The 21,412-nt window shown below is 35.5% G+C and overlaps 2 protein-coding genes across 10 annotated transcripts in view; both read left to right on the top strand.

Moving 5' to 3' along the window:
• The window catches only part of LOC149734961 (voltage-dependent T-type calcium channel subunit alpha-1G-like), a 39,187-nt gene extending 27,639 nt beyond the window's left edge, over positions 1-11,548 (top strand). For 6 of the 9 annotated variants that reach the window (XM_089880221.1, XM_089880222.1, XM_089880217.1 and 3 more), the window contains 25 exons: positions 157-295; positions 613-705; positions 1,573-1,730; positions 2,176-2,288; positions 2,597-2,720; positions 2,943-3,058; positions 3,605-3,742; positions 3,970-4,096; positions 4,423-4,526; positions 4,727-4,841; positions 5,143-5,298; positions 5,542-5,734; positions 5,817-5,962; positions 6,224-6,333; positions 6,630-6,769; positions 6,962-7,111; positions 7,416-7,537; positions 7,820-7,858; positions 8,354-8,500; positions 8,862-8,957; positions 9,457-9,627; positions 9,816-9,870; positions 9,971-10,062; positions 10,211-10,352; positions 10,722-11,548. In XM_089880221.1, the coding sequence (XP_089736347.1) occupies positions 157-295; positions 613-705; positions 1,573-1,730; positions 2,176-2,288; positions 2,597-2,720; positions 2,943-3,058; positions 3,605-3,742; positions 3,970-4,096; positions 4,423-4,526; positions 4,727-4,841; positions 5,143-5,298; positions 5,542-5,734; positions 5,817-5,962; positions 6,224-6,333; positions 6,630-6,769; positions 6,962-7,111; positions 7,416-7,537; positions 7,820-7,858; positions 8,354-8,500; positions 8,862-8,957; positions 9,457-9,627; positions 9,816-9,870; positions 9,971-10,062; positions 10,211-10,352; positions 10,722-11,344 (3,609 nt within the window). In that variant the 3' untranslated portion in view covers positions 11,345-11,548. The remainder of the gene's footprint in view (positions 1-156; positions 296-612; positions 706-1,572; positions 1,731-2,175; positions 2,289-2,596; positions 2,721-2,942; positions 3,059-3,604; positions 3,743-3,969; positions 4,097-4,422; positions 4,527-4,726; positions 4,842-5,142; positions 5,299-5,541; positions 5,735-5,816; positions 5,963-6,223; positions 6,334-6,629; positions 6,770-6,961; positions 7,112-7,415; positions 7,538-7,819; positions 7,859-8,353; positions 8,501-8,861; positions 8,958-9,456; positions 9,628-9,815; positions 9,871-9,970; positions 10,063-10,210; positions 10,353-10,721) is intronic. The other 3 variants (XM_089880218.1, XM_089880220.1, XM_089880219.1) reach the window with 3 other exon arrangements.
• A 2,662-nt stretch (positions 11,549-14,210) lies between these two features.
• LOC149734960 (melanopsin-like) lies at positions 14,211-21,410 on the top strand. The gene is made up of 9 exons (XM_089880279.1): positions 14,211-14,336; positions 16,311-16,499; positions 16,872-16,999; positions 17,182-17,350; positions 17,714-17,942; positions 18,464-18,501; positions 19,030-19,112; positions 20,122-20,231; positions 20,576-21,410. Exons 1-9 carry the CDS (start codon positions 14,320-14,322, stop codon positions 20,936-20,938), a joined length of 1,326 nt encoding a protein of 441 aa, XP_089736405.1. The 5' UTR covers positions 14,211-14,319; the 3' UTR covers positions 20,939-21,410.
• The last annotated feature ends 2 nt before the right edge of the window (positions 21,411-21,412 follow it).

Below are 21,412 nucleotides of genomic sequence, written 5' to 3'. Positions count from 1 at the left end.
TCCAGACTACTTATGTAACTTTGTGGGTAGTCGTTTTTTGGTGGATTTTTTTAATGTATGGATAACAATATAGAAAACCCATATTGTTTCACTAAGTTTGAGCAATTTATTGTCCTTTTAAACTAAAGGAAAATTAAAATAAATACTTTTTCTCAGTCTTGCCTAAGTGTGAGCAGCGTCATTAAGTTTGCTGGGGGTTCCCCTATTTCGAGAACTGGTTCGTGGCGGCTGAGGCGATTCAAGGGACTTCCCCTAGACCGACAATCTCTTGTCTGCTCAGAAGAAGAAGATCAAGGTACCTCATGCTCGCCGTCGAGTTGTACACCTCATGCTCGCCGTCGAGTTGTACACCTCATGCTCGCCGTCGAGTTGTACACCTCATGCTCGCTGTTGAGTTGTACACATGATGTATTCATGCTGTTCGGTTGTAATACGAGTGTCTTCTTATATAACAGACACGCATGGTGTATCCATTATACCATGGGTGTCTTCTTATACACCAGGCACACATGGTGTATTCATACACCTCATGCTCACTGTCGAGTTTGTATTTTTCACCCAGTTTTTCATCTCCAAGTTTCTATTCAGTTTTCATCCATGCTTTATTTACAGACAATGAAATAGAAGACGACATGTATAGCAATGCAAGCTTTGAAAATGAACCAGAACAAGAAATTGAAATCAAAACTCCAAATGTTATAACTGGTATGTATGTATGTTCATTCTATGAGGGTGAGGTCTTCAGTGAGGCACACCTGTAGTCCGGCGTCGTGGCTCAGTGGTTTAGGCGTCTGCATCGAGAACCGAAGGGCCCCGGTTCGATGCTCGACGGCGGTACTAACGCTGATCGGCGTATGTGTCCTTGGGCAAGACACTTAACGGACATTGCTCCAACCCAGCGGTCACTTATGGGTTGTCCAAATTACAGTCATACACAGGAAAAAACAAACAATTACCCACAAAGTTGCATATATGTGGTGACTCGCTGCCCAGACGAGGATAAACCTTCTGTGGAAATGCGTCCGGTTGTGACGTTGTGAGTACGAGTGTGGTTCTCGAATGATGTTCGCGAATCGTGTGAGAACGAGTTCGCAGAAATAGTCCGCAGATGGAGTCCTATATATACGGGTCAAGAATCGGGACAAAAAACGGAACTTGGTCGGATCGGAGAACGAGTTCGCAGAAATAGTCCGCAGATGGAGTCCTACGGGTCAAGAATCGGGACAAAAAACGGGACTTGGTCGGAACGGAGAACGAGTTCGCAGAAATAGTCTGCAGATGGAGTCCTATATATACGAGTCAAGAATCGGGACAAAAAACGGGACTTGATCGGAACACTGGAGTCGGAACATGATAACAAGAACTTCACTATCAGAGCACGTCACTTCTGGACGTACAAGGGTGTTGGGGTAATAGGCCAAGTCTGGCCTAAATCCCAGGTCCTCACAGACCTCACCCATACAGAATAGAATAGAATAGAGGCACACCTGAGAACTGGGATGTAGGCTTATTGATCCCAGTCTATTCTACAAAAAAATCAAAAAAAATTAAAATAAAATCCCATTTTTACAGAAAGCCAAGATTCATCTGAAATAGAATCAACATATTCGCCTATTAACAACAACAACAACAACAATAATAATATCAACATTGAACAAGACACACACAGCAATAGCAAGGCAGACATGCAATTAAAGGAAACAGACTCGAACTCGGCATCTTCAAACAAAGTAAGAGGGTATATGTGTTTGTATATATTTATATGTACTATGACCACAAGGTGTATGAAATAGAACTCTCGTATATAACGACTGTTGCCTGCCCCGAGAGGATAAATAAGTTACATTCATTCAACTAATCAACCCTTTAAAACCACCTAAAATCATCACATCAAATTATTCATAAAGATGATTTGCAGTAAAACAAATAAAAGTAATATATAATGACAGACAAAGTAACGTACTGGGTAACTTGTAAACTGGCACAAGGTGTATAAAACCTGTGTAATAACGACTTTCGGTTACAGGCTATGTGAAGATAAAGTTACATCCATTCATTCACTGTTGCCAGGCATATTCATACTTGTATTAAATTTTGGTTAACTAACGGCTTAACGTCCTAATCAGGAATAAAATAAAGGTTCCTATTTATTAATATTAATAATTGAATCTACAGAGCAGATGTTATTGCATTCGTTCATGCAAATGTCCAAGTATAAGAAGAAGATCACCTGACTGGGTGCAACGCAAGAAAGACTGGTCGCTATATTTGTTTTCACCTGAACTTAAGTGAGTTTGTGGTTGGGTCATGTTTTGACAGTGTGCATAGGGTGTATGAATATGTTGGTACAGTATGTGAACCAATACATTCGTGTCTCAACTTGACAGTGAGCATGAGGTGTATGAATACACCATGTGTGTCTAGTGTATAAGACGACACCTATGTTATAACTTTACAGTGAGCATGAGGTGTATGAATACACCATGTGTGTCTAGTGTATAAGACGACACCTATGTTATAACTTTACAGTGAACATGAGGTGTATGAACACATTTATCCAGAATGATAACATAACTACCACCCATATTTTCTACAGGTTCCGTAAAGCTGTCCAAAAAATTACAGAGCACAAACTATTTGATTACATGATTCTGTTACTTATATTTGGCAACTGTATCACAATTGCCCTGGAAAGACCTTCTTTAAAAGAAGAAGACCATGTAAATATTTAAGATACATTTTGTTGAATTTTAGGCTGTTTTTGCATAACAGAAACTAGAATAATTTTTAATTTTACCAATTTTTTTTGAAATTCATATATTTTTTTTTAAATTTGAATTTTTTACCATAAGGGTTACCATAATTTAAAAACTTGTACTGAAAACATGAACTTAAGATTCCAGAATTCCAGAAAAATAACAAAATTTTCATGCCTTTTTTAGGAACGTAAAGTGATTGATGGGTTTAACAACGTATTTACGTTTGTATTTCTTCTCGAATTAATTTTAAAGGTGATTGCATCTGGCTTCTATATCGGTCATAAAGCTTATTTAAAAAGGTGAGTCTGTTTGTGTGGCTTTTGCAGATAATTAAATTTTTTGTAAACTTTTGTTTTGGTGTCACATATGTCACTCCGATTTGATGGAACTTGCGTTATTAAAATTATAACTTTGTTTTTTCTACCTTTATTCCTATATAAATTGTTTTGAACACGTAAAGTTTGTTCTTATGCAGTTTATACCCATTTTTCGCTTCTTTAATTTTTACTTTACCCCACCCTAAAATGCTTGCAACTGATAAACCCCAAAAAGCTTCCAAATGCATTTTATTAACTTGACAGTGAGCATGAGGTACCCACTATGCACACTGTTGTTCATTTATCAGACATATAGTACCAACATTCTGTTACTTTTGCTACCAGGCATAGTATAAACAATATATCAGTGGAACAATTTGGGAAAAATTAAATTGACATTCAGTTCATTTCTTTGACTTGTAATAACATAAAATTTATTGAAACATTTAGAGTCTATACGTTTTTATACCAGATGAGCCACTGATATATTGTTTATAGTACCAACATTTTTAACACATACCATTTTAGTGGTTGGAACGTACTTGACTTCTTTCTTGTCGCGAGTTCACTCATTGATGTCATAATGACCCTCACGTATAGTTCTGGATCAAAACTTCTTGGAATTTTAAGAGTTTTCCGTCTTTTGAGAGCTCTCAGGCCTTTAAGGTAAGATTATCCACCATTTTTCCCGACTTCCTGCAAAAAAACATCCATTTAGACTATAACAACAATACTTTAATTTTTTAAACTGCTTTTTTTTCTGTGTTGCATATTTATAACAAACAGTGCTTTTGTGGAGTGATTTTTTTCATTTATGGTTGAAAATTGTGGGACCTCACCCACATAGAATAGAATTGAAACTGCACCATTTACCAGTGTTGCCATGTTTTCAGGGTAATTAGCAGAGCACCAGGGTTAAAGCTTGTTGTGCAGACTCTTATATCATCGCTTAAACCAATTGGCAACATTGTTCTTATTTGCTGCGCATTTTTCCTTATCTTTGGCATACTTGGTGTACAGGTATTTACCATTTATTTACTTTAATAAGCTTGCTAAGTAATTGGGGCAATTTACATATGAAGTTTTTGTCTGTTATAAATTTGGTAAGCTAGTTTTTTGTTGTGAGTGCCAAGGTTTTAGCTTATTAGTGTCCTGAGACAAGACACTCAATAAACATTGCTACAATTGAGTGGTCACCAAAATGGTTATAGCACCTTGGGTGTTTGGGTAATGGACCAACTCAGGCCTAAATCTCAGGTCCCATAAGATGCCATGCTGTAGGAACCCAAACAGGAGTAAAAATGAAACTATAAAAAGTAAAAACTGATACATTTCATTATTTAAAGGTTCTCAAAGGGAAGTTCTATTACTGTGATGGACCTGATTTAAGAAACGTAACAAATAAGACAGACTGTTTGTTGAGTCCAAATAATCAATGGGTGAATAGAAGGTATGTATGTGTGTGTTATATTTTGACAGTGAGCATGAGGTGTATGAATACACCATGTGTGTCTGGTGTATAAGAAGACACCCATGTTATAATTCGACAGTGAGCATGAGGTGTATGAATACACCATGTGTGTCTGGTGTATAAGAAGACACCCATGTTATAACTCGACAGTGAGCATGAGGTGCATACATTTTTCACAGATATAACTTTGATGATGTTGGTCAAGCGTTGATGTCATTATTTGTGATATCATCAAAAGATGGGTGGGTTGAGATCATGTATCACGGGATAGATGCCACTGGTATTGACCAACAGGTGAGTTTCGTGAGTTTCATGATATTAAATCACAGGAAGTATTTTTAGAACCATGAAATTTTTTCTTTTGAAAATCGAAATTGAAAATGTAATTTTGGTGAAAATATTTCTCATATGAAAACTCTATTCATGAGAGAAACTTATTCACATCAAGCAATTATTGTGAAAAATCAGACATAAAGAAAACCATGGAAAAACCTATACATATGAAAGAAAATCATATGAAAACTTATTCATATGAAAGGAAACCATATGAAAATTCACTTTTATGAGCCTATTAATCATATGAAACTTTTTACAGCCAATTCGTAACAGCAACCCCTGGATGTTGTTGTATTTCGTTTCTTTCCTTTTGATTGTTGGCTTCTTCGTGCTTAATATGTTCGTTGGGGTTGTAGTGGAAAACTTCCATAGGTGTCGGGAGGAGCATGAGTTGGAGGAACAGAAGAGGAGAGAAGTGAGTGTGATGTGACAATGAGAAGAGTGACTTAACAAAGGGATTTTGTTTTAGTGACAAAAATAACAGTAATAATAAAGGACTAGTCATTTTGTTATATAATTTAAAAATAAATGAAAAATTTGATGTTTTTTGTGTGTTTAAATAAAAAAAAAAAAAATAACAAAAATTATACAAAATGAATATTTCTGTAGTTTTCTGGTAAAAATGAAAAACTTTTAAAGATCATCTTTTTTCTTCCAGGAGCGTCGAAAAAGAAAGCAAGAAAGACTGGATTACAAGAGGTCTATGAGGAACCAGAGAGGAGACAAATATCTCACATTCCGCAGAAAAACTCTTTCAAAAGCAAAGAATCACGTCACTGGAGTAAGAGGAAGATGTACTAATTGTTGGAGGAAGATTACAACTTTTTTTTGTGGATCACCCAGTTTTCAAGGTAGGATTTTGTTCGTTTATGTTCAGATTTTATCAGAATTTTTTACTTCTGTTTGTATAAAAATATAATACAATTTTTCCAGCCAACACAAAATACTACGAAGATTACGGCCGATCGAGACGAGCACTTCATGCCTTCTGTTTGAATAAATACTTTGAGATAGGAGTTTCTATTGTTATTGGGATCAATATATTTACGATGGCAGCAGAACATTATCAGCAACCAAAGGTGGGTTTAATACGCCCTATGCTCGTTGTCAAGTTATAACATGGGTGTCTATGCCTCTAATCGTATATAGTAGGCTATAAATTATACCTCGTGTCCGCTGCCAGGTTATAAAACACCAGACACACATGGTCTATTCATACACTTCATGCTCACTGTCAAGTTATAACATGGGTGTCTTTTTGTACACCAGACACATGTTTTATAATGAACCAAAATAATGGTAAACAAGAATTTAAAATCAAACTGTTTTTTTAATTTCAGGTTTTAGACCAAGCTTTAAAAATTGCAAACTATTTCTTTACGGCTGTGTTTGTTTTGGAAGCTATTTTAAAACTGATAGCACTTGGTGTGAGAAGATACTTCAGAGATAAGTACGATTGTGTTGTTTTAACTGTAATTTAAGATTGAAAGATGTATAACCAAAGGATACCAGGTTCAAATCTTAATGTATGGAAACCGGTGTTATACTGACTGTTGTTTAGCTAGGGGCCACCAGCTATAACCTGGGTGTTCTGTTTCAGACATGCCCGCGTATGAATTACTAAATTTTGTAGTGTATGGCTGACAATTTAGACAACCTGTAGGTACAAATGGGTTAGAGCAATTAAGTACCTTGCCCAAGGACACAGCATCGAAAAACAAAAAACTATTTTTTAAAATTTTTAAGATGGAACCAAGTTGACATGATCATAGTTATCTTATCATTGGTTGGAATCGCTGTGGAAGCTTTGATGAGCGCAGGGGATCGTAGTTTGCTCATCAACCCAACTATTATACGTGTTATGAGGGTGTTAAGGATTGCTAGAGGTAGGTCATTATGCTCCCTGTCGAGATATAACATGGGTGTCTTCGTCAAGTTATAACATGGGTGACTTCTTATGCACAAGCCACACATGGTGTATTCATACACCTCATGCTTACTGTCAAGTTATAACACTACTTTTTCTAACATCTTTTTATAAATTCCTCCAAAAATAATGTTTTCTTTTTTTCTTGCAGTTCTAAAATTACTAAAAGTGTCAAAAGGGATCCGGTCACTGCTGGAAACTGTAGCTAACGCTCTTCCGCAAGTGGGAAATCTTGGTCTTCTATTTCTGCTCCTCTTCTTTATCTTTGCTGCTTTGGGAGTTGAGCTTTTTGGAACGTTGAGTAAGTTCTTTGTTTTGAAGATTAAAGTTTTTTAATGTCAAGTGTCATATTATTATGACACAATGGTTAGGGTGTTGCCTCTTGTATGTAGGTATGGGTTGGACAGTCAATGCTGCTACCATTGTTAGTGTTATAACATACATATACCCGTGTTATAATAACTTTCGCTACCCTACTACACAGGGATAAATAAACTGGTGCAACATTATACATTCATTCATTATGGGTATTTTGACCATTTTCATGTTAAAAACTTGTGATACACTGACATATTAATGAGCCAAAAAAACAAATTTCTTTTAAGGTTGTGATGAACTACACCCATGTAATGGCTTAAGTAGACACGCCTCGTTCTCAAACTTTGGAATTGCTTTGTTGACTTTGTTTCGTATTTCTACGGGTGATAATTGGAATGGTATCATGAAGGTATTTTGAGCCAAAAATATATTTTTTTAATAAACAAATCAACTATTTTTTCTTTATTATAGCTAAGTAGTTTTTAAAGCAATGGAAGAAAAGTGTTCTTTTAAATTTAGAAGTAACTTTTTAGGCTTACTAAATTTTTGTTACTGGATAATTTATAAATCATGTTTTTGAATCTTAAAATATTTTTTTAGATTGAAATATTTCTTTAAATAAAATATTTCCACTAAAAAAAAATATTCATTTAATTTTTTGTTTTTCCAAATTGTATTCCATAATTTGAAGGACGTAATGAAAAGACCTCTCTCAGGACCTTTGTATAACGTAAGGGCGGCAACCAGCGATATATATGTCCCCGCTTGTGCATGAGTTTGAGTTATATTTCGAAAAAAGCCCTAAAGTGGCAATAAACTTCAGTTTTGAAATAAAAACTGAAAAAAAAAATTTGTTTAAAAATATTTTAAGTAAAAATTTAAAAAATGCTTTTGAAATAAAATTGTGGACTTTGGTTTTTGAGACACAGCTTAGTTAAATGCATGCACAGAATGCTGTTTTTTGCTGAATGCTGTTTTTGTCAGAGTGTTACAATGTAAGTGCCTAATAAAGGTGTTTAGGAGCCCAACACCTAAAAAAGATTTGAATATTATATTCAAATTCCGACAAAAAATGTATTTATGATGTATATGTGTGTGTATGTGTTTTGAATATGTGTTTGCAGTGCTTTTAATAACGTAACATCTTAAGTGTAAAAAACTAATATTTTCTAGCAGAAATTACCTATATTTACACTAAAATTCAATATTTTGTACAAAATTTTAGGACACAATTCGTGAGACATGCGATAGTTCAGATGCGTGTGTCACCAATTGTTGTGGAAGCAGCATCATATCCCCAATATACTTCGTTCTATTCGTAATGACGGCACAATTTGTGTTGGTTAACGTGGTAGTAGCCGTTCTTATGAAGGTGAATGTAGAAAATAACTTTTTATTTACCTCTCTAATATTAAAGATCAGATTAATCAAAATAGGATATAGAATGAATTTAAAACAAAATGTGTACCACGTTATAACATAGGTGTATTATTGCACTGTACATTGTGACTTTATACACCTCTAGTCCTCTACTCTTTTACAAGTTGGCAATTGACAACAAGTGTCCTCAAGGACATGAGTCTTGAACCCACAACAGTAGCCGGGTTGAGTCCTTTTTTTGCGAAATAAGCATCCACCAGAACTACTGTGCTATAGAACTGAATTTTTTGATAAAAAAAATAATAAAAATTGAGTTTTGTTCAATTTTTTATTTTATCATTGATTCCACCCAGCAACTGGAAGACAACCGAGCAGAAGACGACGAGGAAGACGAAGTGTTTGAAGATGATTCGAATAATTTCACAGACAATGACGATCAAGTTATTATTGCAAGTTTTTTTTGTTTGTATTTTTTGATAAAAGTGTGTAAGTCAGTCTGTATATGTATGTGTGTAACAGAAGTGTACTCTTTTTTAGTTTCCTATTTGCTTTTTCTGGAAAATTGCGGGTGCGACAATTTAAACAAACCCCTATTATGCTAATAAATGTCATTAACAACTGTCGCTGCCCAAGCGTGCAAGAAAATATAACTCAACAATTATTATTTGATTCAATTAACACCAGTTATTTCATAATGCTAAAAAACACCAAGCAGAAAAAGTTACAAATCCAACTAAAAAAAAATATAACATCCATGGGGGTATGCCGAGCCCGACCTTAAAAGCTTGCGCCGAGCGTCCTTTTTTTTGACGCTTGGCACTCACATCCCTACCGTTCATTTAACACTAGTCTCTTAGTGCTACAAAATACTGTACAAACGCCAAGCAGAAATGTTACAAAGCTAACTAAAACAAACAAATTATGATGATATAATATATGACACACCAGGTACCTAAGACTGTAGATAGAGATTGCCAGAGTAATGCCACTGGTCCCGTTGAGGTTTTGATTGACACCCACACACACAAGGCTGATGATGATGATATTGTGTCTCCATCTATCTGTGAAGTAAAACAAAGCAGGGTTAATTCTGCGCCCAGAAAACTCGTCAAACAACAGGTATGTTTATAGTTATGTTGTTTGTTTCAGTGGTTAGGTTTTAATATGGGTGTTTTTGTATTCACGAGGCATGTACGGTGTATTCACACACCTCCTGCTCACTGTCATGTTATAACATGGGTGTCTTCTTATACACCAGACACACATGGTGCATTTATTATAAGACTGAAGTTTTATTTCGTTTTCAGAAAATAGACTTAGCAGATTCTACCGAACATAGCCTTCACTGGACACCAACCAAAAGTAAGTTACAAAACTTAATCAATATTTTTTAACAATTTGCCATATTTTTTTTATGTCCTTTTTAAAAATTTTTGCTATCATTTTTTTGTTTTTTTAACAGCTCCTGAAGAAATGACAGCAAAATCATTGGTGAAGCATGTTTTGGATGATCCTAACTTTGTGACATTGGCTCAATCCATGCCGTGCTTAAGGGTAAGTAGTGTGGTATAGTCTGGTGCGTGTTTGTGTGTGCTAGTATTGTAACTAAAAGATACAGGGTTCAATACCTGACCCTGCTACTATATCAATTAAATCTATGAATATTTTTTTAATAAAAATTAACTCTTTACCCGACTTTTAGCCGACACCCATACACACCCGTCAACTTTTACCCCTAACCACCCATTTCTCGGGGTGCAGGAGTGTAGGGGTTACCCCGCAGCAAAGCCCCAATTTCAGGGTACAACGAAAAGAGTCGGTATTCATATTACCCCAATCTACTTGTAAGTAATTATTTTTACTTTTCTAAAACTTATCATTTGTGAGTTAAAGTTGTATATAATTTCCGGAACTTTTGTACGGCTGCCTCTAGTCAAGAGGATACGGATTCAAGGCTGGGCTCTGCTACCATTGTGAGCATATGTGTCTTTTGGCAAGATACTCTAATCAATTTAATTGTTTTCTAAATTACTGACTTGTAAGCGGGCACGAAACACCCGTGATAGACTGGATGATTTAGTTGTCCTGCCATGCAAAAATAAACACCATGTTATATACATTTTCTGTGTTTTGTTATATTTTTTGCTCTTATTACTTTCCCTGCTCTTATTACTTTCCCAATCTAGTTTTTATTTCTTCATCTATTTTTTCAGCTTCTGTTCCTACATGTTCATTAGACATACCACAATCTACATCCAATGTTATAGTTACGTCACAAACGAATGGTTACGTCAGGGCCGATTCTGTGACGTCACTAACGTCTTCTGTTCACATTTCAATGACGTCACCGCGTAATGACGTCATACCGTCAACACCAAATTGTGACGCCACACCACCAAGAACTTCAACCATTACCCAATCAGGAAAAAATACATTTTTTGATGACGTCACACCGTCCCGAAGTGTCGGTGACGCCATAAATGAGTCGTTTGATAACGTCACAAAACCTCAACGTTCCAGTGACGTCACTATTTACAAAAACGACGAAACACCTTCAGGAAATATGCCGGTATCGAGAACTACAATTTGCGACAATCCCAGCGTGACGTCGAAAGTGGATGACGTCACACATTGTGACGTCATCAATAAACCACGATGGCCCCCTTCTCAACAAGGTGCTTCCCCGAAATCACCCCATCAATCGTGTGGAAAACGCCACCTTGTTCGCACATTCAGTTTTAACCCCAATCTCTTACGTCGCAATGACGTTACGCAACCGACGATTTACGCAACGTCATCGATCGATGACGTAAGGAAATCCTATAACGACAGCTAGCGACAAATGCAAAAGTTAAACACGCCGCTGGCAAATGAGAATTAGGATAAACGTTTATTGTCGTTACGGCCTATCATTTGGTTAGCTTGTTTTTGACCTCGATTTTTTGGCTTTCTATTGACGTATGTGGGCTCTAGCGCCCTGTTGTGGCAAGCAGTGTTACGTCGTATTTTCCGAAATAAATTTTTCCTTTCTTTGTCATAATGTTGTTCGCCAAACTTGACAGTGAGCATGGGGTGTATGAATACACTATGTATGTCTGGTGTATAAAAGCCACTCCAGTTATAACTCGAGTGTTGCCTGATGTTGCAAAATTGCACCAGGCATGCCTTTGAAATGAATGAATGTAACTTCTTTATCCTCGCGTGGCGGAAAGTAACAGTCGTAAACATGGTTCTGTTTCATACACTTTAATGTACGACTAAGAATTTAGACAACCCATTACTAACCATTAGGTTGGAGCAATTGCTGTTAAATGTCTTATACAAGAACACATACGCCCACATGCATTCATTCACAATGGCTGTTTTTCGTTGGCTGTCTTGATCCACGACGCCGGATTTTAATTAAAACGACGATTTTCTTGATTGCTTTATACTGAAAGGCGCTTGTCTTCAAAGACGACGTATGTGACCTTCTAAGACAGCCTTGTTTCGAATAATCGATGCTAAACGATCATGAAATAAACCGCAATTGAAATCTTAATACAGCTTAAAAAGACTAGAACGAGATTGGCGGAATATATCTACAAAACATTGTGTTTAGTACCTTAACACGCGTAAATCAAACAAACATCAGCCCAGTGGTCACTAATGGGTTGTCCAAACTATCAGCCATCCAAATAAAATAAAAAATCCAAATAAAATAATCACCCACAAAGTAACATACATGGTAACTCATAAGCTGGCACGAGGTGTTAAACCCGTGTTATAACGACTGTCGTTTTCCAGCCACGCGAGGATAAAGTTGTAAGTTACGTTCATTTTTTCAAAGCGTTTAAAAACAACATTAAACAAACGTTTAATCCAAAAAATTAAACCTGTAGCTCTTATTAAACATAATTAATTCCGGTATGTACAAGTTAGTATGTTATAACATATGGATTAATTACCTATAAATGTACTATGTTTACAGTTATTGCTTCAACAAAACTAAACTTGGCATATTATGACATGCACTTACAAAAAAAAATTAACAAAAATGAACCACATTTGCAAAGACCTTACTTAAAAAGAAAAAAAGCCGCAATCTGTCAAAATTATACCACAATTAGGACAACGACAGACGTAATGTTGCAGCAAAAACACTGTTGGCACATCTAACTTATTAGTGATGACAGAATATATACAATTCACGTAAACTATTGTTATATGCCATGTAAAAGCCTTTTTACGTGTAGCCTACAGCCCTACATTGTTTTGCAAACCTATATAAAAGCGTATTTGCTAGATGCAAAACATTCATGTTCTTTTGCTGCTATTGTCTAGACTCTAGAATCTTTGCAGTTACGACCAGATTTTGTTAAAGAGGTCTATGTTTTTTAATTTTATAGTGTGTATAACAAAATTGACTAATTTTGTAAATCCGCGCCGTTCTATCCAGCGCTCATGAAGTTGGGCGATTCTCATAACGAATAACAGTCAGGATCAGTAAGTGCTGTAAAACACGTAAGCCATTTTTGCCGAAATAATTTTTGTTGGTTTCTTGGTTTTTGTCGGCGTTAAACATCCACTTATGTAAGTCCGCTTTGATGTTAACGGGCAAAATTTCCCAAGGGAATAAAAAAAGAATCTTGAAAATAGTGTATGTAACGATGACAGTTAGGTTTAAGAGTCAGTTAGGTTTAAGTTAGGTTTAAGAGGGTATATAATAGGCACGGGGATCAGGACACCTTTAGTATATAATAGCCAAGTATCCTGATCGTGTTTTGAACAATTAACAACGGTCTATGGGAGTCGAGAGGATACGGTTATATAATTCTTTGAATAATTGAAAAGGTGTTCAAGGAATGATGAGGTTTAATCTTCCCCATCCTATAATATATTTCTTAGAAGTATTTTGCGGGTGGTCTGGTTATGCGCTAAGTCGAGTTCAAATAAATACACCTAAGGTCTAAGTTCCTTATCATTATGGAGAATTCAACCTTTGGTATAAGAGTATGCATATGCAACTTGTTTATTGGTTTAGTAATTAAGCGTTAGAGAAAAATCTCTGAACTGTTAAACACAATTTTGAGAAAGTTGTTCTTAAAAAAGCTTGCATTAAGATAGCGTGGAGCATTTGGGTTTAAATCGTTTGACTGCCGCTAAATATTAGTAGATAGAGGGTATAATGATCCAGATTTTCATTCTCTTTTATCGTCCCAATTGGTAGTAAGTAAAGATTATTTAGAGAAATATAGGACCGCGTACTCGCGACTATAAAATAGCGTTGTTAATTGTTAAAAACGAGATCAGGAAATATAGCATTTTATGAGCCAGCCGTCTTACCTCAACCTACTATATAAAGTATTGTAGGGAAGATGGGACATCTTTAGCTCACATTACCTAAATATCCTGATCGTGTTTTAACAACGGTCCATGGATATCGTGAAGATACGGTTTTATAATTCTTTAAATACTCTTTGTTTACTAATAAATGGGACGAGAAAATAGAATCCTTAGGAGTCCCATCTTACCTCAGCGTACTGTGTGCCAAAATCGTTAAGAGCCAGCGATATATGCTTAGTGGATATATGACACATAGGATGTGGTGCGCTGAAGGATCGAAATCGATGCTTGCGAATACAATGACCTTGTCTGACTGTTTATATCCGCTTAGCGTAAAACAGACCCGAGAGCCTTCGGTCACTCTTATTCTTTTGGACAGGGGTACGAGTGTAGTGCAAAAAACATACCTGAAGCATGGCTTAGTTACATATTGGGTTTGGTGTTAAATTTTATTAAAAAGGTTAAAGGCAAGAGAAAGCGATACTAATGGCGTTTGAAAACAGGTATTTTTTCGCAATTTTAGCTGTTTATTTTTAACTTTAAATGTAGTATTGTATATTCTATTTTATCTTATTCAGGCATATTTAAAGTCTGACAGAACAAACTTAAAAATGGAAATATAAATATAGTAGAGACAGGACACCTTAAGCACATAATATCCAAATATCATGACCGTGTTTTAAACAATTAACAGCAATCTATGCGCTGGGAGTCGTCAGGATACGGTTTTATAATTCTTTAGATGTTCTTTGTTTACTACCAAATAGGACGAAAAAATAAAATGAAAAGGTGTTCCATCATATTGCATGTATATAAAACTAGTTAAATTTATAACGTGTAACCTATATATACACTGTATTGATGTAACAAAACGCATATGCTGAGCTGGTTATGTAACTTATAATTCGCTTGGCTAACTTTCAAATTTTTTTTACCGAAAATCAATAAATGTCACCTTTTCTTGTCGTTGCTAGATCGAGTTAGAATTGCAAGCGGTATGTGGTGTACCTTATTTATAGAAATGTAAAATTACTTTATCTACTTGTGTTCAGATACGACAGATAAGTAATGATAACCTATAAAGTTGTGTAGAAAGAAGGGGAAACGACAGTCGTTATAACTCGCTTTATAAATAAAACTAAACTACTAAACCACCATCTTACCCCAGCTTTATAAAAAAAAAACTAACGACAAATTAATAAAATAATTTTATGCTATGTGTTCATTATAGTAAGCTGGGGTAAGATGGTTTCTTTTCTTTCTCTTATCGTCCCGTTTGGTAGTATGGAAAGATTAATTACAGAATTATATAACCGAATCCTCACGACTTTAAAAGAATGTCATTAATTGAAAAAACGATCAGAAAATATGGGATATTATGTGCCAACACAGTACTATAAGTTAAAGACGTACTAAAAAAAAACTAAAAACCGGTATGGTCTTACACCGTATAATGTGGCGCAAAGCCATCGTAACAAGTTTATTGCATGACCGCGCTAAGCTTATTCTATAATTAGATTTATAATTGCCAAAACTAGAATAAAAATCGAACTACAACATATTTTTTTAATGGATTTATAATTTGAAACAAAAAATTTTAGTTTCCAACCTTTTTCTTACAAGTTTAAGATTTATTTACATCAAACTTTAATGCACATTAATTTTTCATGCTTTTTTTTTGTATATAATCCTAATACATATATACATCATTCTTGTATTGAATCATAAACCAATGTCAAAAATTGATTGTTTAAATATTTTATACACCGTGGTTTAATGCATTGAAATAATGCCAATTTTTTTAAAAAAACTTTAAATTTCTTTAAGCTCGTTATGACATTAATAAAATATAGGCTTTTTCTCCAGGAATAAAGTAGAATGAATGTAAATTTAAAGCCCCAAAATGTTGATATTCACTAAAACACATAAGTTTGAAAATATATATGTAACTTTGTAAATGATTACATTTTTGATTGTTTCATTTGTATGCCTGACAATTTAAAAAAAACATCGGAAACCCCTGGATTGAAGCAATTGCTGTTAAGTGTCTTCCCCAAGAACATATTTACGCCAAGACTCTAAAGACAGGCGCGCTATAACCTAGAGACAGGCGCGCTATAACCACTCTACCACTGTGCTATAACGCCGGCAGATTAGCGATGTCCAGCATAGTTTAATCGGTGTAATGCTCCCTATTTTTCACCAGCCGTAGTACATTGGTTAGCTCGTTAAAATGTTTGCCTCTAGGCCAGAGCTTATGCGTTCGAGGCTCGACGCTGCTACCATTAGGGATGTGTGTTCTTGGACAAGTCACTTAACAACAATTGCTCCAACACAGTGGTTCATAAAGGTATAAAACTATAAACGCACGAGGTGTTTGAACCGAAACAACCATGTTATTGGGACCGTCGTTACCCGTCATGCTATAAGGGTGAACAAGTTACATTCATTTATTTAATTCCTATATTTTTGTTTAGAACGTTGGCATTTTTGAGCAGCGTTTTTGTTACTATGACACCAAGCGCGGTACTTCCCCTAATGACGACAGAGGCACGACCAGTACATCCAATAAACGATGTGGCAATGTACACGTTTGGAGGATTAATGCTTACAGCAGGGACTGTTGCGGTTGTTGGAAACATTATGGTCATGTACACTTTTCTAAGGTGAGTTTACAGTTTCGAAATTTATTTACTACACAGTTAATAAACCCTGAAAACTATTTGTTTCGAGGCTCGTCGCTGCTACTATTGTGGGCGTATGTGTCCTTGGGCAAGACACTTAACGGCAATTGCTTGAACCCAGTTCGCGGAATTTATTATAGAGTAGGGTGAAGAAAGATTGGACATCTCTATTTTCTCGTCCCATTTGGTAGTAAACAAAGAAATTCAAAGAATTATAAAACCGTATCCTCACGACCACCATAGACCGTTGGTAATTGTTTAAAACACGATCAAGATGTTCGGATATTATGTGGTGAAGGTGTCCCATCTCCCCCCACCCTATTATAATTAAACTTGTTGTGTTATACTTTTCAGCAAGAGTACTTTACGTAAATCAGCAGCGAACATATACACGATCAACCTGGCTTTCGCTAATACTTGGTTGGGAATATTTGGGAGTGTTATTTCGTTCCATATCTTTCAAGGAAAATACGCTACAACAGGTATGCAATAGCTAAACAATTATAACTCATAATTTTTAAACTAACAGTATAAGCGTATAATAGCGTCAAAACGATTAAACCTTATATTTATCCGTTTTATTTTAAAGTTAGTTTTAGTGCTATTCTTTTTTGCATTTAGGCTGTTTTAAGTTAAATGTTTTTACGACTTTTTTTCATTGCAGCTCATTGTCAAGCCGAGGGTTTTTTCGTGTCTGGCATTCATATAACTGTTATCATGACAATCACGTGCATGATAGCCGACCGTTTTCATGTGATTTGTGGCAAGAAAACCTTCTGCAAGGTGGCGCACGAGAAACCGAAAGTAATTGTCGCTATCACATGGATTTACAGGTATATGCGTACACATGTTGTCTTCATGTCACTATTTCAACTCAAATCAAACTGAAGAAAAATATTTAAAAAATATGTTGCATAAATAGACAGAATAAGTCACTTAGATATTAAAACTATTACGTTCTTAACTAGACAGAAACACAAGCCAAATAATTTTCAACAAACTTACAATAATACATGGTAGCTACATGCTGTGTGGAACAGAACACCCGTGTTATAACGACTGTCGATTCTAGCCACGCGAAGATAAAAAAAAGTTACATTCTATTAGGTTATAACTAAGTTAATTATTCATTCAACCATTAAGTTATAATTAGGCTTTTCATTTATTCAAATATTTGAAATAAATTATATTTACAGTTTCCTATGGAGCGCCCCGCCTCTATCTACATTAGTGCCCGAGTACATAGAAGAACCACTGATACCGAGCTGTATATTTGACCGCTTCACAAATTCTTTATCAAACCGGCTCTACATTATAACGATGTGTACATTCGTGTTCTTTATACCCCTGGTGTTTATATGCTACTGTTTATATCGGATATTTTGGGCTGTAAAGAGCAGTTCGGTTTTGCTTGCGAAGTACCAGGTATGTAATTTTGCAATTCTTATGTTTCTGCTCTATATATGGGTGAGGTTATACAGCGCGTATTTTAATAGGTATACGAAGTGGTACACAGCGATGCTAGATTTTAAAAATCAAAGAAAAACGTATTACATTTTTGTTATACATAGTAGAGTGGGGGAAGATGGATCACCGTTAGCACATATTATCCAAGTTTCCTGATCATGTTTTAAACAATTAACAACGGCCTATGATGGTAGTCGTGAAAATGCGGTTTTATAATTCTTTAAATGTTCTTTGTTTACTACCAGATGGGACGAGAAAATAGAATAAAAATGTGTCCCATCTTCCCCCACTCTACTACATAGTTCTGCGGGGTAAGATGAATACCATTAGCACATAATATGATATTATCCCATATTTTTTAATAGTGTTTAAAACAATCACCAACGCTTTTTAAGGGTGCTACGGTTACCTAATTTTATATTTGTTTACTTTCAAATGCGACGATGAAAATCTTACCCAACCTAATTTTATACTTGCAGGGACAGAGACATATAAGAAAACGAAGACGAAGGGAAAGGTGCGTGTTTAGCTTGTAACAAGCTTTACTTGAGACTGCCTGTAGTTAGACACAACAACAACTAATATATTGTAACCAGCGCATTTGCCATTCATACACAAAACGTCAAAAATCGTACGCTCTTACAAACAGTATTATAAACTACTTTAACTACAAACAGAGAAGACCGAGTTACGTATAGCGACAGTTGTTCTTATACGAGTATTACACGTTGTTTACCGTGATATTGCTTCATTTTTTAACTGCCAAAATACATTACCGAGTTACACATCGACATATAGTAGGAGGGGGGAAGATGGGACACGTTTAGCACATAGTATCCAAATATCCTGATCATGTTTTAAACAATTAACAACGGCCTATGGGAGTCGTAAGGGTACACTTTTATAATATTAAATTGTTCTTCGTTTATTACTGAATGGGACGAGAAAATAGAGCTAAAATGTATCCCATCCCCACCTTCCCACTGTATATTACATATTATTTAACTTGATATTGATATAACTAAAACTTACTTATACGTTGCAGAGGCTTCACATCTGAAAGCGGGGGTTCTGAAGGTATTTCAATGATGTCAGCTAAGCAAATACAACTAAACAGCTCAATACGAGGTAAATATTCTAATACCATGTTTCTAATGCATCAGTTTAAACGTATAACTTATAACCTTGCTAAAACGTTTAAAGTTAGATTAGTTAAATATACATGGCTAAATGTAACATAACAACTATATAGGCAACTTGTAATCTTGCTAAAATCGGTTAAAGATATGTCATTTACCTTTTGAAGGTCGAAAATGACCAAAAATGCGGTCAATTAAAGTGAAATTACAATATACAAAATGTAACATTACAGCTATAAATGCAACTAAGTTCTTGTTAAAGTTGTTAAAAATTATGTTAACTACTTTTTAAAGCTCGCCATTGCAATATACACAATCAATGTACGTACAAGAGTTACTGTCGTCTTATAAACATAATAAAACACTGTATTGATAACTCAAAAGCAAACTTATAATTCACTAAAATATTTTATAAATAAATACCTCAATTGCGACATCAGGTATGTAACAACTAAAACGCTACTAGAAATTGCTGATGTGGAACTATAAAACACTTTCTGGTAGACTTACAATACTAAAACTAGCAAGGCGATTCTAACATGCTTATACGGCTTGCTGTGGGAGCGCTGTTGCACTGCCAATACAGCAAGATGTGCGTAATCAAGCAAAAGCGCCGAGCGCCGCACAAAGGCACGCGTTCCTAACTAACTTAGTTTGCGGCAGGAATGTGTGAACGTATAGCTACAATTAATCCTCGTATGGTCGGGCAACGACAGTCGTTATGACACAGGTGTTCTGTTTCATACACCTCGTGCATGCTTACAAGTAACCACGTATATGTAACTTTGTGCATTATTGTTTTGTGTATCGACATGGCTGGCAAACTGGACAACCATTAGTGACCACTGGGTTGGATAAATTGCCGTTTCGTGTCTTATTCAACAACACACGCCGACAATGCGGGTAGCAGCATCAAGCCTCGAACCCTTAACCATAACTGTTTCACGGCGCCGAAATTTTTTTATCCCGTTTTTTTTATGTCCTATCTTTTATCATAGAAACCAAACTTGGACCAGTGTTGCCTAAAAAACCGATGGAAAACGAAGAACGTGTGATTGAAGCACCAGCGAAAGTAGAACCTCTTGGCATGCAGAGAGAACAAAGCGCGGTAAACAAAACCAATGTTGAAATTTGTGTTTTAAATTTCAAGCTGAAATTTGGAATTTAAAATAGATCCATTTTTATTTGAATGAATGAATGAAATTTATTTATCCTCGCGTGGCGGGGCAACCACAGTCGTTATAACAAGTATACGTGTGTTCTGTTTTATACATTCGTGCCAGCTGACAAGTTACCACATATGTAACTTTGTGAGTGATTATTTTCGAGCTTATGTATGCTGGCTGACAATTTGTATAAGCAACAAGGGATCGCTGGGTTTGAAGCAACTGCCTTTGAGTGTCTTGCCACACATATCACTTATTCATCCATTTATTAAACATATTATTACAGAGACTTAAACCCAGTGAACAAAACGCGTCGTCCCTTAGCCGCGCTGGGTCAAGAAAATCACAAAGTTCGGGAAAATTGAGCAAATCCAATAGTTCTCGATCAAAAAGAGGAATACAGACAATTGAATTCCAGATTTTAAAATCTGCGGTTTTACTTGTTGTCCTGTTTGTCTCCAGTTGGATGCCGTTTACTGTCGCTGCTATTATAAGTATTGGTAGCAATCAAGTTAGTCCTTATGTGATTTTGGTATCATACCTTTTTGCTAAAGCATCGTGTGTTCATAGCTCATTCGCATATATTACTAACGCTCATTTTCGAGCTACTATTGGTCTTATAAGATGCAAACATACTCATCGTGCGTAACTTAAACATTGTGGCGTATTCGGTAAGGCCAATAACGTAATATGTTGTGCTATTTTACGAGTTTAAGCAAGGTATAGTAGGGTGGGGGGAAATGGGACACCTTTAGCACATAATATTCAAATATCTTGATCGTGTTTTAAACAATTAACAACGGTCTATGGGAGTCGTGAAGATATGGATTTATTATTCTGTGAATGTTCTTTGTTTACTACCAAATGGAAAGAGAAAACTAAACGATAAGTTGTCCCATCTTCCCCTACCCTACTATATAGTTTTAACATATTTTGCTTTCCCAAAAACCCTTTTGACGTTTTTTTTTGTTTGATAATTGTCAAATTTAAACGATTAGTTCCAATGGAGTGCGCCAGTATACAGTAACTGTAGATTACGGTCAATTGTTTTTATGTTAATATCGTGTTTTACTTTGGAATTAGCGATTAGAGAAATAAATATATGTGATTAAATGTCACTTTT

The sequence above is a fragment of the Ciona robusta genome, chromosome 6 (genome assembly GCF_009617815.1).
Source record: "Ciona robusta chromosome 6, ASM961781v2".
NCBI classification, from domain to species: domain Eukaryota; kingdom Metazoa; phylum Chordata; class Ascidiacea; order Phlebobranchia; family Cionidae; genus Ciona; species Ciona robusta.
This window is presented reverse-complemented; position numbering and strand designations above follow the sequence as displayed.

Coding starts and splice junctions, on each gene's coding strand:
- LOC149734960 (XM_089880279.1), top strand. Junction 16,500..16,871: donor GTCATGTACACTTTTCTAAG/GTGAGTTTACAG, acceptor TATACTTTTCAG/CAAGAGTACTTTACGTAAAT. Junction 17,351..17,713: donor GCTATCACATGGATTTACAG/GTATATGCGTAC, acceptor TTATATTTACAG/TTTCCTATGGAGCGCCCCGC.